Raw genomic sequence first — 18,365 nt, 5'->3', positions numbered from 1 at the left:
TTTATCTCTCTGTATCTTTCTTTTTTCTCCAGTATTTCTCTTTCTCTTTCTTGTGTCTCTGTCTTTGTCTATACACACATGTACATACATTTAGAAAAAACACATATATATATATAATTTAATATTCAGATCAATATCAGTATGGATATGCATATGTGGATAAAAAGCAGGGATAGGAAAGTACATCTATTCCCATTTTTGAATACAGTTTTATCCCAAGTTCAAAACAAAACACATCCAGAGCTGTTTTTATAGCCTATACAAATTCTGTGAGCATGATCAAAAGAATATATCATATAATGTAGAGCTGCTGTGGGTATATGGAGGTAAAATTAGGGGAAGAAGGCTATAGCTCAGTGTACAGAGTTGAACAGAAACAAACAAACCTTCTAAGAGAGGATGGTATGTAAAATGGGTTCAAGCTGGTCTAAAGTAGTGACCACTCCTTGATGACCATGGCTCAATAATTGGGCTTCTGTTATATTAAAAAGAATATTAAACCAGTACAAAACTATCACAAAGGACTCAAAGAGCATATTAAATAGACTTGTCCCCAGCACAAGTAGTTATTGATTTTTAAATTGCCTTACAAAGCCTATTGCATGTATTAACTGAAGAGTAGATAAACAAGTGTGCTATATCCATACAATGGAATATTATTTGACAATAAAAAATGAACTGTGGATACACACTACAACATGGGGGAGGGAAAGGGAAGTGACTGTTCATAAGTCCAAAGTTTCTTTCTGGAGTCATGAAAATGTTCTAAATTTAGATTGTGATGATTGTTACACAACTCTAAATAATCTAAAAACCATTGAATTGTGTAATATAAACTAATAGACTTGTAGGTATGTAAATTTTATCTCAGTAATGCTCTTGAAGTCTATTTGCAAAAGTTTCCTGTTGGTGGGGGTCATAATTTGTTGAGATTTGATGTTTGCCAATTTAACTTATTAATCATTGATTTAGAGTTTTTTTCAACTGAAGCTTGTCTTCCACTGAAAATGTTTTCATAATTATCAAGAATCACTTTTTAGTTGAAATCTGTAAATTCTGGAAGGAAAGCCTGATGGTTGGCTATCTTTATAAGACCAGGAGTTTTTATAAAGTCAGAATTGAGTATACATATTGACGAAGACTCTTCATTGACAGGTGTACCTTTAAGAACAATTTAGGAAGAGAAAACAACAAAACTTTCTGTTCTGAAGTAGTGAAGTGTTGTTCTCTAGTCATTCTTGCACGAAGATTTCTGAAACCTTTGTTTTGTCTTATTTTATTACTTGCTCATCTTGTTTCTTACTGCTAATAAGATTAACTGAAAACTATGTAGTCATCTTATTTGAATGTTCTGGAATCCCAATACAAACTCTCTTTCCTTCTAATTAATTGTTAAACGCAACAAAATTCTGTCTTCTTACCATTCACTCCCGAAATATGTCACCCTTAATATACCTGTATGTCTTTGGTCTTCCCATACTGGTCTTTTTAGAAACATGTTCCATTTCTTCTTAACAAACTATCCCCATTGCTTTTCCTAAGACGTAAATGCCTCTCCCTTGCAAAAGCATCTCTTGATTTATATGTCACGTCATTCTGTTATCTCTATTTAATTTTCTCATGCATGTTACCATGAGTGTGTGTTTGCTCTTTATTCATATATATATGCCTGGTCTTCCTGGCTATATTGCAATTTTTTGATGAAAAAATAGCATCACATCTTTGATATGTCTCCATACATGAATAGTGCAATTCCTGACACAAATACATGGAGTTATATTCAGGAAACTGTTATTTCTTGGTTGGCATCCATGTTTTATTGACTAAATTATGAAAGTCACACATATCCCTGAGCCTAATATTGAGAAAATTAGAGTTTTTATTTCCATCAGCTGAAACTGAGGCTGTTGTTTAGGCTGAATAAAGGTTTTCAATGACGGTTTTCCACTTGAAATATGTGATATTTGTACTAACACCACCATTCTAACTTTGCTGTTACCTTTATCTTACTGATCGCAGTAAAAATATTTGGATCACAAAAAGAATATTTTTTACCATATCTTTGGGAAGAAAATAATAAGTATATCATGATCTTAATATACCAGAGTAGATGATGACATTTTCATGTAATATATCCTAAGAAAGACGTAGAGTACCTATTAAATCAGTAATCTTCTTGAGAACCTAAATGTCAATAAGTATACTACTAATTTGTTAATCAGTTCTGGACATTTTTATTTACACTTTATTGACCACAGCCAGGCATTGTACTAGGCATTGGGGACACAATGATGAATTATTCAGTACCTGTTCTCGGGAACTTTTGGCTCTCGTGGGATGTGTCAACAAGTAAACTAGCAATTATAATCCAGTATATCAGTGAAGTATGACATGTTACAGGAGCATGAGGAGGAGAGCCTACTCCAGTATTAGGATATATCCGAGACAATCTTTAGAAGAGAGACTATTTAAACTCTGCTCCAAAGGATGAGTGGGAGGATTAACCAAGTGAAGGACTGCATGTGAATATTCCAGGCAGAGGGAAATGGATATACAAAGGCTTGACAGGAATACATGCATGCATATTACATTGTGAGTGTGTTACAGTCAGCCCTCTGTATCCACAGGTTCCACATCCATGGATGTGGAGGGCTGACTGTATATTTACTGAAAAAAATCTGAATATAAGTGGACCCATGCCATTCAAACCCATGTTGTTCAAGGGTTAACTGTATATTCCATGAGTCCATATGTAAACTTAAGAAACTCCATCATTTCACAATATACACACATATTGAATCACTATGTCATATACCTAAATCTAATATAATATTATATGTCAATTATATCACAATAAAAAAATTAGAAAAGAAACTCCATAGCAAAGTGTTTTTTAATTTTGTTGTTTTGTTTGTTTGTTTACTATCATCTACCGTCCCCAACACTCCAATCAATGATACAAATGACAAAATGAAGTATTTCCAATCAACAACAAAATTAAGTATTTCCTCCTTCAGGAAACTGGTATTTTTATCAGTTCAGCAGTATAATGATCACCTTACCTGCTTGCTTTCTCTTTCGGAATCTGAGCTTCTTGAGAGCAGACCCATGTTACTTATATATTTTATTTCTAAGAACTAGCAGTGTATTCAGCACACACTTCCCCTCAACATATAACTCTTGAAGTGAACTAAACTAAACTAATTGAAGTGCAGGAAGGTAACATGTGTGAGTGCCTTTGTGTGTTAAGACTGGGCAAGACACTTCACATGTTTGCATAGAATGCATCAGATCGTTCAATCTTTGCAGTAACTCTGACATAGCAATGCTTGATATTTTTTCTAGAATTAAAGAAAATAGAGCATGATTCAATGAATATTAGTAACTTGACCAAGGTCACACGGTCACATAATTTTATGGAGCAGAACCAAGTATTGCTATCCAAAACCTGATTCCTGTCCTGTCTCAGTACACAACCCTCCAAGATACCACTGCAGGCATCTGGGGGTGTTTTCCGACTGTTGTGATTATCTCTGTGTTTGGATGTGTCAAAAAAACCCCACCTCACATGGGTTATCATAAAACATGGGTTATTAGCTCAGTGGCCCTTATAAAATGTACACAAGGAGGTTATTTTTTAAATTTGTTGTCAGGCACTATTTTTAGAATCTCTCATTACCTGACGGCTCTACCCAATTAAGTATGTCCTCCTTGAATGCACTTAATTGAAGTGCTTATAGGTAACCAAATGGTGACTTAAATATTAATTGGAAAGATCAGTGTTAATGTGAGGTGATGTTATGATACTATTTTGAAGAGAAGAAAGAGAAAGGATAAACATTATCTACACTGTGAATCATTTATTATTTCAAGATTAGTGTCCTGGTTGTAAGATTTTACATTATGCAAAAAAGCCTTTAAAATGGCCTCTCAAAACATTCTGGAGATAGATGGTGGTGATGGTTACACAACATGTGTGAATGTACTTAATGCTAATGAACTATAAACGTAAAGTGGTAAATGTTACGCTATGTATATTTCACCACAATGCAAAACATTGGCCTCTTATCCAGCCTTCTTCTTTGGTCAGAGAACTGTATATATTCTTTTTTACTTTAATGGTGCTTCCCATTTTTTATTTCCTGTTGGCATTCACAACTTCCAACTGGATGCATGTAAATGAATGCCAGGCTTATAAACCAAACAAAAGCTAGAAGATACCATTTATTGGAGATGTACCAATGGGCTACTAATGTGGGGTTCAAAGACAGTGGGGATAACAGTTCCCTACCAGACTTGTTAAAAACACAGGTATCCTGGACCTCCCTGAGAGACTTTGCCTGGCATCTCTGATGGAACTCAGAGGTCTGCTTTTTAAATGGCCTCCCCAAAGGACTCTTAGGGCTGATCCTAGAGCCGCACTTTAAAACCACAGCTCCTGGGTCATCGAACTACAATACCAGAGAGCCAGACCTCTACAGAAGGCACCTCCTGTGTGAGGCAGGGCAACAGTGGTCAAGCATATGAGGTTTGGAGAACAGAGCCAAGTTCAAATCCCTGCTCCACTGCTTACTAGCTGTATGACTGCAGCTAAATTATGAACCCTCTGTAAATGCCAGTTCCTTGCCTCCAAATGGGAATAGAAGAGTACATTCTGATATGGTTATAGAAACAATTAAATAAATCAAAGTGTATCGCCTGACAGTTAATTGCCCAATACAAGGTAGTTTTGAGTATTATCTTATTTCATAAATTCTAAAATGAACACATTTTTACATTTAAGTATCTATGGGGTCTTACAAGTGTCATAAGTTGTGTAAAAACTTCGATTAAAACTTTTTATTAAGTGCAAGAAGGCACTGTTAGCAATGCATATTAGAGATTAGAAGAAAAATAGTTGTGTATTATTACTACTATGTTCAGTAAAGCTTTGGTTGCTGAGTATGAGAAGTTGCTGCAGGTCCTGAGTGACAAAACAGTTTTCAGTGGAGGAACAGCACTGATAATCCCTAAAAAAGAGACCATTCATACATCTGACAAAGAATGATTTAAAAAGAAAACTACTCTATGTAAGATTATATTTAAGATGTGGAAGAGAAAGGATATGGGTAGAAGAGACAGCCCTATTTATGAAGAATCGGCGGCCAAGTTGTTGGTTAAAAATATATCATAAAAGAAACAGAATTTTCACAAAGCAGTGATTACATCAGATTTTATGCTGTTAATAAATGCTTTTGAATGCAAGAATGAGAGAATAGAAGTGAGAGAGAGAAAAGAACACAGCTGACTTTCCCACCTTCAGAGATTGAAATCTTGAGTACACTAAATCTTGGTTCTTGGGGACACTAACCTGCAAATGTGAAATTCATCAATGCATATCATCTGAAAGGAGATTTATATGTACCATGCATAGTTCGATTCTCACTATGGTACAAAGACTCATTAGTCTGTATTTCTCCCTCTGATCTCTTTATTGAGCTCTAGTTTAATATCTCCAAGGTTTTGTGAAACAGTGACATTTACCTCTCCTGTGTTGCCTCGTTGTGTCTATCACACTAGATTTTGCTGCTTATCAGGACTCCAACCACAGGCTTATACTTATCGCCTCTCTTCCTTATTCACACTCATCCGGAATGTTGTCATGTTTTGTAACATTTTTCTTCAGAATTTATTTTTCTTTCTCTACCTCCTTTCCATAAAACTTTGCTTATTAAAGGCCTTTCATATGCCAGGAATTCTATACAAACAAGATAAACTAAAATCTCTAACTTCATTTATCATATTGTCTAACAGGAGAGACAGTTATCTAAGAAAAGAATTCAACTAAAAATTTTGGAGTGTTACAGTAAATATGTGTGGAGGTCACCTTAAGAGCACAGAGGATGGGAACAACTGACTCCCTAATAATCAATAATAATGTTTTATAATTAATTTGTAATTATGTAATAATTTTATTGATATTTAGTTATTTGAATATTAATTTACATTACTAATAATATTGTTGTTTGGACCAGGCAAAATGGCCCTAAGAGCCATTTATCTTAGATATTTTACAGATGAACAAATGGAGAAAGAGGGTAGGCGACTTGCACAGCATAACCTAGCTAATAGGTTACAGAGATCTTAGCACATGGCTCAGCTGGGGGATTGGAGAACTATGCCAAAGGAGGTACTATTTGCTCTGTGTCTTGAACAATATTTAACCTTGCATTTCATGGCGAGAGGAACTAGGTGCTTAAGACAAAATAAAATGTGGATAATCTGAAGATTTGGAAGAAAGATTTTATAAAAGGTGAATTAAGAGAATAGAATTAATGAATGAAATAGAAGGCACAGAAAGTATCTGAGGTGGAAATAGAAGCACAGAAAGTATCAAAGAAGGCCCACAAGTGAGACACAATCTGAAGGTTTCAAATAATGCCAAGAAAACCAGTGTGACTGGAGGAGAGTGGGCGAGGTGGGGAGGAGAAAGAGATGAGGTCAAAGGTTTCAATCAGTTGATTTGGGGGCCTTGTAGACCTTGTAATGCTTTGAGCTTTTCCCTCCTTATGATATGGGACATCAGCGAAGAATTTTTTTTTTAACATCTTTATTGGAGTATAATTGCTTTACAATGATGTGTTAGTTTCTGCTGTATAACAGATTGAATCAGCTATACATATATATATACATATATCCCCATATCTCCTCCCTCTTGCATCTCCCTCCCACCCTCCCTATCCCACCCCTCTAGGTGGTCACAAAGCACCGAGCTGATCTCCCTGTGCTATGCGGCTTCTTCCCACTAGCTGTCTGTTTTACATTTGGTAGTGTATATAAGTCCAATGAAGAATTTTGATCAGAGTTGTGGCAAGATATGATTATAGGAAGTCAAAGGGAGGAGCAGAGAGATAGTTGGGAAGTTATTAAGACAATCCACAGAAGGGGGGATGGTGGCTTTGTTAGGGTAGCAGAGGTGTAGGTAAATCAAATTCCGAATATATTTTGAAGAGTCGGGAATTTGCTGGTGGGTTGGATGTTGGGTGTGGAAGACTATGAGATGTCAATGAGGACTCCAGAGTTTTTGGTCTGAACAACTGTAAGAATGGTGTCCTCTTAACTGAGATGGAGAAGACATTCAGGAGGCGGTTATTTGACATGATGTCAATTTTGGAAATATAACTGTGGTGGCAATGTGGTGGATGCCTTGGAAGGGATCATAAGTTAAGGCAAAGATATTGGTTTGGCATCTCAGTCATGTATGAAATGGTGATGATATTCTAACAGGGACCATGGCAATAGAGAATGGGAGGAAGAGGCTTGGTTGAAGACATTGCTGAAGTGGTTTTGTGAATGGGTTGTATGTAGTAGAAGGAGAAGGATCTAAAATGGGAAACTCCAGGGTGATGACCACTAGGGCCACTTCTCAGGCCTAGCTCTGGGAGGCCTATATCTTTCCAGTTGTGCAGATGCCAAGAATGTAGAGCCTTTCCTGTTTGAAACCACTTATATTCACCCTCGTTCATATCCTTCATATCAATATTAGCTTCAAAATGGGACAGTCTTTCCAGCTTTCCTCAATTCCTTGTCATTTCAGAAAATGAATAAATGAGGCTTTCAGATTTAAGATGTTTAATATTTTAATTCATATGGAAAATTCCAAATTATGCCTGGGCATTTGCAGTAACTTTTTTTGGTATTTTTCCAGGTTTATTGACATATAACATTATATTTGCTATACTACAAAATGATCACTGCAGTAAGTTTTGTTAACATTCATTACCTCACATAGTTAGAAGTTCTTTTGTGATAAGAACTATTAAGATTTACCATCTTAGCATCTTCAAATATACAATGCATTATTGTTAAGTACAGTCACCTTGCTGTACATTACATCCCCAGAACATATTAATCTTACAACTGGAAGTTTGTACTTTTTGACCACCTTCACCCATTTCTCCCATCCTCCACCTTCCATCTCTGGCAACCACCAATCTGTTCTCTCTTTCTATGAGTTCCACTTTTATTTGATTCCACATGTAAGTGAGATCATGCAGTATTTGTCTTTCTGTGCTTGACTTACTGCACTTAGCATGTGCCCTCAGGGTCTATCCATGTTGTGGCAAATAGCAGGATTTCCTTCTTTATCATGACTGATTAATATTCCATTGTGCATGTATATGTGTGTGTGTGTGTATATATATGCATGTATATATATATACATGCATATATATATACATATATACATATATATATATAAAACATCTTTATTCATTCATCTGCTTTTGGAGACTTAGGTTGTTTCTATGTCTTGGCTATAATGCTGCATAGGGGTGCAGATATTCTTACAAGAGAGTGACTTTGTTTCTCTGCATATATACTCAGGAGTAGGATTGCTGGATCTTATGGTAGTTCCATTTTTAATCTTTTGAAGACCTGCTATACTGTTTTCCATAGTGGTTGCATCATTTTACATTCCCATCAACAGTGCAAAAGTATTCCCTTTTCTCCTTGCCAAAACTTGTTAAGTGTTGTCTTTTTGATGATGGCCATTCTGACAGGTGTGAGGTGATAGCTCATTGTGGTTTTGATTTACATTTTTCTAATGATTAGTGATGTTGAGAATCTTTTCATGCGTCTATATGTATTCTTTGGAAAACATCTATTCAAATCCTCTGCCCATTTAATTGGGTTGTTTGAATTTTGATGTTTAGTTGCATGAGTTCTTTGCATGTCATAGATATTAATCCCTTATCAGATAAATGTTTTGCAAATATTTTCTCGGTTCTATAGGTTGCCTTTTCATTTTTTGATGGTTTTCTTTGCTATGCAGGAGCTTTTAGTTTGAGGTAGTCCCACTTGTTTAATTTTGCTTTTGTTGCCTTTGCTTTTGGTGTCAGATATGAAACAGTCATTGCTAAGACCAGTGTCAAGGTGCTTACAGCCTATGTATTCTTCTAGGAGTCTTATGGTTCAGGTATTATGTCGAAGTCTTTAATTCATTTTGAGTGTCTATGTATGATGTTACACAGTGGTCCAGTTTCATTCTTTTGCATGTGGCAGTCCAGTTTTTCCAAAACCATTTACTGAAGAGACTGTCCTTTCTCCATTGTATATTCTTTACTTCTTTGTCATAAATTAATTTTCTATATATGTGTGGATTTATTTCTGGGCTCTCAACTCTATTCCATTGATCTCTCTGTTTTTCTTCCAATACCATGCTGTTTTTATTACTATACTTTGTAACATAGCTTGAAATCAAGAAATGTGATACCACCAGCTTTGTTCTTCTTTCTTAAGATTGCTTTGACTCTTCAGGTTCTTTTGTGGGACCAAATAAATTTTAGGGTTGTTTGTTTATTTCTGTGAAAAATGCCATTGGAATTTTGATAAGGATTGCACTGAATCTGTAGATCACTTTGAAAATTTTAATGATATTAGTTCTTCTGGTCCATGAGCATGTAATATCTTTCCATTTATTTGTGTCCAAAAGTTTACAAAGCTAATTTAGTCTCCTTGTCTTCCATCCCAGCTCTCCAGTTATCACACTTGTTTTCCCCAAATGCTTTTTGCATTTTGCTATTCCCTTCCTCAGAAAAGTTGAGTGGTTCCAAACTCTCCCCAAGATGACAAGCACCTTAACTTGCATCATAGACTTATATTTGGACCTAACTCCAACTCTCAACTTTATTATTTAATGCTCTCCAAAAAGAATTGCCTAGTTCACTGGAGACCCACCATTTCTCCACACTACTGCCCAGCGCCACTCTCCGCCCATTGTCCCTGCCTGCTCCGAATTTCAATTTCCAGATCAATCTTCCTAAAAATCAACTCCAATCAAGCCATTTTCCTACTCAGAAGCACATTTTTACACTCTATTGCCTAGTGATATAATTACAGACTCTTCCCTTGGCAGCACTATCCTGCTAACTCAGTAGTTCTGACTCATTTTTCTCATACACATAGTTCACAGAACAATGCACTCCCATCGGTAATGTATCACATTGCCTACAATGGTCTTCAAGGAACAGAGCAGAAACGCTTAGGGGCACAGAGCAAATTCTCCTGGTAGCATAATTGTAATATGTATGTAACCAACGCCTCTATAGTAGTTACTGTGCCCCAGTCACTTTGTGAGCACTTTAAAGAGTATTTCATTGAATCCACCTAACAGTCCTGTGATATAGACACTGTTATTGTTTCATTTTACAGATGAAGAAACTGACATACAGAAAATGTAAGCAATTTTTGCAAGGTCACATGGTTAATAAATGTTTAGCACTAATACCTGATATCGCTGAAGCTTGGTTTCTTTAATAGTAACAAACAGTAATAATAATGATAATAATAATACCTACTTCACTTCTCAGTCTGCAGCCTATGCTCTTAATTCCTCTGGCATACCTCCTCTCTCCTTGGATTTCTGCCACCCACCTGTACCAACACTGGAGGATGAGAAATATTGAGCTCAGTAATTTTTCATCAAATTTCAAAAAATTCTCTTTCTATTTTGAAAGTGGCCTGAATCAATGAAGCCTCCAGTGACTGTTACTTCTCTGATCTCCTGGATCAGTTTTCTAAGATTCCACTCATGCTTTACTTATTCTATACCACCTTTGTTATCATCAAACTGTGAGATATAAATCACATCTCTCCAAAGAGACTGAAAAATTTCCACAAGCAAACTCATAATAGACACTGTAAATTTTGATTTCCCAATTTTGTTAATGGTTCCTCTGTCGAAGTTCAAAATGACTTCTGTCTTCTCTCTCATCTTTGCCTAATCCATATCCACATACAATTCACTTCTAAGTTTTGGTTTTTCATGCATCCCTGATGCCACTTTTGATCTCTTGTACCTTTTCTATCTAAAGGGTGGGAGCCCATCCATTAACAAGCCCAGGGTAAACAAGCAAGATATTGATGGTTATTATGTTGCTTCATAATTCTCATTACTCTTTCCCCAACTATCATAAAAATCTTGTATCTGGTTATCCAGATTTGAATATTTGACCCCTGGTATTCTCCTAAATTCTACTGCCAGTTGAATCTAAGGAAGAGCATCTGTCCTGCTCTCATACCTCACTCTTCCCTCCCTACCACTGTCTGCTGAGATAAGAACTCACTCTTCAATCGGTATCAGAATGTCTCCTCCTCACACCCCTCACTTTTCCTTCCAACCTCATCTCTGATTACTGCACTGCATGTTATACCTTCTAAGCAAACCAGACCAAAAGCTACGCCCATAGAAGTTCTATTTTTCTACCTCCATACTCTTGCTTGTGCTGTTTATTTCACACGAAAATGCAAATGACATAAGTCAGAGGCTAGGATGAGTTAAGAAAAAATCTCCTAAGTTTTAGGCCACAGGAAGGACATATTGAGATGGATTAAGTAGCCCTCAGTGTCATCTTTAGAAATCCCCACATCTTGACTCAATATTTATCTGGATTTCCTCTACATCTCTTGATACTTCAACAGTTTCTGTCATTGGTTAACACCTGATATCATTGAAGCTTGGTTTCTTTAATAATAACAGATAGTAATAATAATGATAATAATAATATCTACTTCACAAGATGGCCATGTGGGTTAAAAAACATAAATTTGATATTATATTATCTCTAAAAATTTAAGTATTGTACATAGCAGGTACTGAAAACTTAAGTTTCTTCCTCCTGTCATGGGTGAATATTATTGCCCACTTAACTGAAGGGACCTGAGATCCATAACTGAATTTCGCTGCCAGAGTAAGCGGAGCACAAGAGCAGAGATCCCATAGAATAGTCTACTCAGGGGGGCAGCGACACATAAGCCACTGACCTTAGGGAGGCTCTGAGCCTGACTGTCCCTCACCCTTCTATAAAAGATGAGATGGTAAGTGTTAGCAGAATAAAACCCTTCTAATGCCCTAGACTTCTGCCTGAGGCAGTCAAAAGGACTAAAATTACATTCAGAAGGAATGGTAATCTCTGCCATTTTTATTCACCTACACAGTCTCTAAAGCAGTCTTTGTTCTAGGAGAAGTGGGGAAAAAAAATAAGTGGTGAGAAAACACTGAACTGACAGGGGCACAACAATAGAAACACTATCTGTTTTCACGGAGTGCTGTAGAATTAAATTTGCTTGAATTCAGTTTTTTCCCTCCTCATTTCTTATTACTTTCTGAATTTTCTTTCTCCAGTATCTCTCTTTACCTTCTCCTAGCTCAGTAGCCTCCTTTGAGCACTGTTTCTGACATTAGGCTTTTAAATATATGCTATTAAACATTCTTAACTCGATGTAATTAAACAAAGGAGGGAAGTCAGTCTGAATCAACGACAAGCTGGAGAAATAAGCAATTTTTAAGGAAATGAAGTTTTATTACTCTTAGGGATATACTGAAGCTATTGATAACAGTTCACGTAGGACATGAATGGCTGCCTTAACTCCTACATAAGCACATATTACAAACTTACTGTTTGGAATAAAATATGTATGTGTTTTTCTTTGCTTTTTTGCTAAAGACCTTTACTCTTTAGACTAACATTATTTCTCTACAAATTGCTTAGCAAACTTTTTTTTATTTGAACATTGCAGATATTGAGATATAAATGCAAATCTCACTTGTTTAAAACTTGGTGCTAATGAGGTCAAAACCACACAGTAAATCTCTGTATCTGCCAGTTATCTCTATTGTGTGGTGACAAGTGTTGAGCAACCGGCTCTGGTCATAAGAAGCATTGGGGGAGAGAATGCTGGTGAATTCGTCCAATATGCCTCCACAAAATTGGAAAATAACTCCGTTTTGGCAGGCATGTACTCGTGGTCAGTAGCTTCATCTTTTCTTCGTGAGTGTCAGTTATCTTGAATTTAAAGATAATTTTAGTACCTTCATTGTTGCTTTAATACTTTATTTGATATTTCAGCTTTCTGCTATGTGGTAGTGTTATTTAAAATTTCCTCTTTTCAGTGACATTTCTTGCATGTGTATTTATATCCTACTTGTTAAGGCTAATAATACTATGTGAGCTTATAGAATTGCATCTGAACTCTGAAGGAAAAATAATGATCCATTTCATGGGATGAGTGATTTTTACAAACTCTCATTTCAACTCAAAGAGTGCTTTTTTTCCCTTGATTAAATTGTATTTCTCGATTAAATTAAAATGCAAATATAGACAGTCTGTGTTTATGGTTATAATAGAATTATTTAAAGAAGGTTCTAAATCAACCTGCTGCTAATATTTCATGCAAGAACTGTGGGTTTTATTGTTGGGCCCGTACTGCCGTGTTCCATTTTCAAGATTACTTAAAGTGCTATGAAAACTTAATCATACTGCCCAGATTTTATCAATTTTTGCCCAGTCTTCTCTAGGATGTTAAAAGGGACTGCTTTCCTATATAATTCTTAAGTTATGTTAGTGATATTCGAGAAATATCAAGTACTAAAACTTTAGAACCCCTTGAAATTGAGTTATGAACAATTTACTATTTGTTTTAAAAAATATATTTTATTACACAGAAGTGAACCAACTCTTAAATTTAAGAGAACCATATTTAATAATTTATTATGATATTAAAGATCTGAAAAATTACTTCAAGAAACCATTTAGTCCAACTTTTAAATTTATATTAGATATATAAAATATTTGTATTAGAAATTGCATCTAATGCTATGGATTTAATTATGATCCTTTAGTATTTTTTTAGCTTTCTTTTTTTTTTGGAAGTGTCCTATCACTTTTCAAACACATTGATTAAAATAATTCTTAAATAACATTTATAACTTGATCTTTTTTCTTTTTTTGTTATTTTTAGTGACCTCAGTGAAAACCAAATTCAGGCAATTCCAAGGAAAGCTTTCCGTGGGGCAGTTGATATTAAAAATCTGTAAGTATTTTTTCTAATTGATACTGTTATTTTTTTAATTACCCATTTTCCAAGTTTAATTTATATTAAATAAAGTGTCAGGAAAAAAATGGTGAAAGCCTATATACATCTTTATGCTTCCTTAGGAGAGCTTGTAACAATAAGTTTTAAATTGTTTTCACAAGCTATCTGAAGAGATTCTCGTTTAGAAGATGTCTTGAAACTGAAGTTGTTATCAAATTCATTCTTCAAACCTTGTGATTAATCTTGTGAAATCTAAAGAAATTATTTGATTAAAAGGTATTTGCAATGTATTTTCTTCCCCTTACTGTGAGCTAATTTCAATAGCTCCTTTTTCACTTGTTATCGGTGTTTATTGGAAATGCAGAATATTTTTTTTCTGGAAAGAGTAGATGATATTTTCTTATTAGAGATACCTGTGGCCTAGAGCTACATTTTTTTAAAATAGCTTTTAGATCACCATTTTCATTAAATGCCAACAGTGTGAGAATGAGAAAATTGTCTTTCCCTTTGTGTGAATACTTTTCTTGCATCTTTTCCCTCTTATATCTTTATGAAAGAATGTATGTATAGCCTTCTTTAAAAAGCAAAAAAAAAAAGAAAAGAAAAAGAAAACTATGTTTCTGTATTATCTCTTGATAAATCTTTAATCTAGTGTCTTGTGTAGATGTGTTTTTTGTGTGGATACCTCTTTACATACCGGATTTAAGATCACAGTGGCAATCCTAATATCATTGATATATATCTTAATAAATTTAAAAATACCTTGTTAGCCTTTTAATATGATGGTTTTTGACTCGCCATGAATCTAAAACGTAAAACATTTTCCGTAGCTTTTACATTAGTTTGGAATGTGGGGGGAAAAGGCCCCTGTGTGCTGAGATTAACTATCAGGAATTCAGTATTTCTTAGCTAGTAATAAATAGGGAAGGCATTTTAAGAATTAACTTATATTCCAAATTCTCCATGGTGGGATCCAACAATATTTCTCCAGTAGCAAAAGTGAGACAGATGTTTTCCTTCGTCAAAGAAGACTGTTTATAAAGCTACAAGTTATGGCCTCTACATCCTCTCCTCAATGTAAATTTTTTTTTTAATTTGTATTTTCTAAATGTATAGGTAAAGACAGAAAAATATAGACTACGAGGTATAAATGTGTAGAGCCGTCAAAATCCTGACCCTAGGTTTTTATGAGCGTTTACATGTTAAAGAGATTTTATTTGCTTTGTTTTTAATCTCTCATGAAGACTTAGGGAAGTCTTCAGATAGATTCAGAGATGTAAGGTGTTCAAAACTGCCTCTGTATATTATGTCTGATCAGAACAACATAAAGATCCCTATGTAGCACCTACTCGAGTTGCCTATATGTCTCTGTAAAAGGACAGTAATGGCCGAAGTTGACCACCCTTTGAGAATGCCACTTGCAATCTTACAATAGTATTTTCTGTAAAGCCTTAAAACAGGTGGCTTTTAATCTTAGCAAAGATATTCAGGGAATCCAAGTCTATTAAGTAATCCTTCTCCCATATTTAAGGATGAATTTGGGAGTGAGATACCGGTCATGGTGGGATTCTTCCTTAATTCCTCTTCATTTATTCTTTAAAAATGTGATTTTAAAAGTTGAGAGATAAAAAGAAAAGTAAAATGCTAGCCCTTGTACTTTGAAGAAAGCAATATTGATTTAGCAGGATTTTTGAAATATTTCTCCCCACGGCATCATCCCCGCTCTCTACCATTTTAAAGGCAGTTATTATGTATACTGTGAGATGAGTTTAGCACTGTCTCAGAATCTCTTGCCATTTTTTGTTTTGTAAACATGACAAATCAGTAAACTTCATTGAGCCTTAATTTTTACTTTTATGAAATCAGTATAATAATTTCTTAACATTTGCTGTGGTTATTAGAGAAAAACCTTAAAACAGTAATATGCTGCAAGATATAGTACAGTGTTCATTCAGCAAGTATTCACTAATCAACTGCTAGAAGTTAGCATTGAAAAGCTTATACTAAGGAGAGAGGAAAGGAGAACATAAACTAATTTGCAATATTAGTAATCGATCAGATAGACCCATGTCTATCATGGGTCAGTTAGACATGGAGCTGCAATAATGGGGAAAAAAATCTATCAGAAAGTACTAAACGAATATACACAAGACCCTGATTTATAAACAAATTAAATGCAACAGGTACTGAGGAAAGAAAGAGATAAAAGTATTCATATTGCTTGAAGTTATCAGGGAATACTTTAGAAAAGAGTTACTGAAAGAAAATATAAAGGAATCTTCAAGGAGGTTGGTTCATACCGTATACTGGTGAGTAGTGACCGGTAAAAGCAGACAGAAAGTAAGAATTTATTAAGACCTATGCAAGGCCTGATTTCTGGGTTTCTATTCATTTGGAGGATTAAAATTAAAGTGCAGTGGAATGTGTGTGTGTGTATTGTGTGTGTGTGTGTGTGTGTATGATGTAAGGAATATTATCTTTTTTTCAAGGCGAACCAATACTAATTCGGAATAGTAGCAGTGGTAAGAAGCATAGCAATCTGCATATGAAGGAAGCCAAGTAGAGTGGCATCCAAATGATTTTAACTTTGGAGGTTTCTGTTCTTATGGAGGAAAGGGGGCTTAAGAAATTATGTGAGTGCTAAATGATGATGTGATGGTCAAAAGAACAATTTATTCCTGCTACTCTCAATGTCTTCCATGTAACAGTGTGAAAGACCATGAGAACGTTGCAACACCACAATGCATTTATAGGTTTATTTAATTAAATAAGATCATAGTTACAATTTTCTAAAATTTCACATTTAAAAAGCATTTTGCTATAATTAAAAAATAGTTCAAACTACATTATTCAAAACAAAATTCAATTTCATGGGACTTTGTGTGGTTTAGTTTTATCATTAAAAATTAAGAAGGAGATTTGGTAAAATATGTTAGAACTGAGAGTAAATTTTAATTTGTATTATTGTTAAAATGGTAACTGTATGTCATCAAGTAATGACTCAATAAAAGTCCATAAATATTGACATTATTAATATTATTAACATTCAGTGTGGGAAGGAGAGGCATAGTGCTTTGTCTTATTTATTATTCCAGTGTGTACGTTTACAATTTGGACAACCCTGCATGGTGCCATAATGGCTGGTGTTTCGAGTCATTCAGAGAGTAAAAGAGAAGTAAGGCTGCACAGAAGGAACACGTGCTTTAGTTGCATCAAGCCGATATTTTGTATAGCGCTGTCTAAAAGACTAGTCTAATGCACTGTACCAAGTTTATTGGATTTACCACATATTCAGGCCTTATTCAGAACAAATTCCAGTTATCAGAAGATTTTTCACTGGAAGCACTTGCTTTAATCTTGTGGATTGGCTAAATATGCTCAAGGCAGCATCCTGACAATATGAAATTGATGCTGTGGAAATTTTGCAAATTAGCAGATCTTATTCCTCTTCCTCCAGGCAAGCCACAGTAAAACTATTCTAGACAGCTGGACATTTATCTTGCTGTTAAACATCTCCAGGGAGAACTTCCCATAACTTTTTTGCTTACCTCTATTAATTTCCAAACTGGATTAAAACCCTTTATATTTTATTTTGTTACCCAATTTTCTCCACCTGCTACTTAAACCAGTTTCTTTTTTCTGGCGTTTTAGACAGTGAGATCTGAGAATAACAAGATCGTATTAAAATATCAACTAAATAATAGTGTTTATAAAAGTCACTGGCAGTACTTGTACATAGGATTTACATCTCTGTGTTTGAACTCTCCAAGTATGAATTCAAGTACTGATACCATATCATTACCAAATGATGCTTCACCAAAATGATAATCAATGTTTATATGATTTTCCTTGATAAAATTTGTATATTTATTTAATATATTTAACACTGACTAATAAAGCCTTGGCTGCCTCCTGATCAATTTCTGAACAAAGACATGTTACATTGTGCCAGTTTTGTTTACAAGTATGTATGAGGCATTTACATTTAATTGAATAATTTAAGAGAATATTCAAATTTTAATAAATCTTGCCTTATTGCTGAGACTTGCAAGATTATTCTCTAAGTAGGTATTTTATGAATATAAAAATTTTCCAAGAGTCTCTTGTTTTTATGAGAAATCATTTCTAATCATGTTATCTTAGGATTTAAGCAAAGAAATGCAAATATATGAACTTAAAAATCAAATGGATTGCCAATAGTTACTCACACTGCAAAAGCAAACTCTAACATACCTTACATTAGTTTCTTTAATGAGTTGAACCTGAATACTTAAAATAACTAAATTCCAACAAGCATTATTTTAGGTAGACTCTTTAAAGTACATTATACCTGGTTTTTATTCTTCTTTCATGTTGCAGTATATCCTCAAAATGTACTCTATGTTCCAAACTTTACTCTTTACTGTTCATTAATAAATACATTCCTTTTCTATTTGCTTGCATTATACCAATTCCATTAAATTTTCATCTGTTATGAATCTTACCCTCCTTTTCCAATAAAACTACCTGTT

General features: G+C 34.7%; 1 protein-coding gene across 4 annotated transcripts in view; it reads left to right on the top strand.

Moving 5' to 3' along the window:
- SLIT2 (slit guidance ligand 2) overlaps positions 1-18,365 on the top strand; it is a 404,520-nt gene that overhangs the window by 237,425 nt on the left and 148,730 nt on the right. For 3 of the 4 annotated variants that reach the window (XM_059066475.2, XM_059066473.2, XM_067036354.1), the window contains exon 5: positions 13,780-13,851. The exons of the other annotated variant lie outside the window; for it this stretch is intronic. In XM_059066475.2, the coding sequence (XP_058922458.1) occupies positions 13,780-13,851 (72 nt within the window). The remainder of the gene's footprint in view (positions 1-13,779; positions 13,852-18,365) is intronic. 4 annotated transcript variants of the gene reach the window in all.

Source organism: Kogia breviceps, chromosome 6 (genome assembly GCF_026419965.1).
Source record: "Kogia breviceps isolate mKogBre1 chromosome 6, mKogBre1 haplotype 1, whole genome shotgun sequence".
Lineage (NCBI taxonomy): Eukaryota > Metazoa > Chordata > Mammalia > Artiodactyla > Physeteridae > Kogia > Kogia breviceps.
This window is presented reverse-complemented; position numbering and strand designations above follow the sequence as displayed.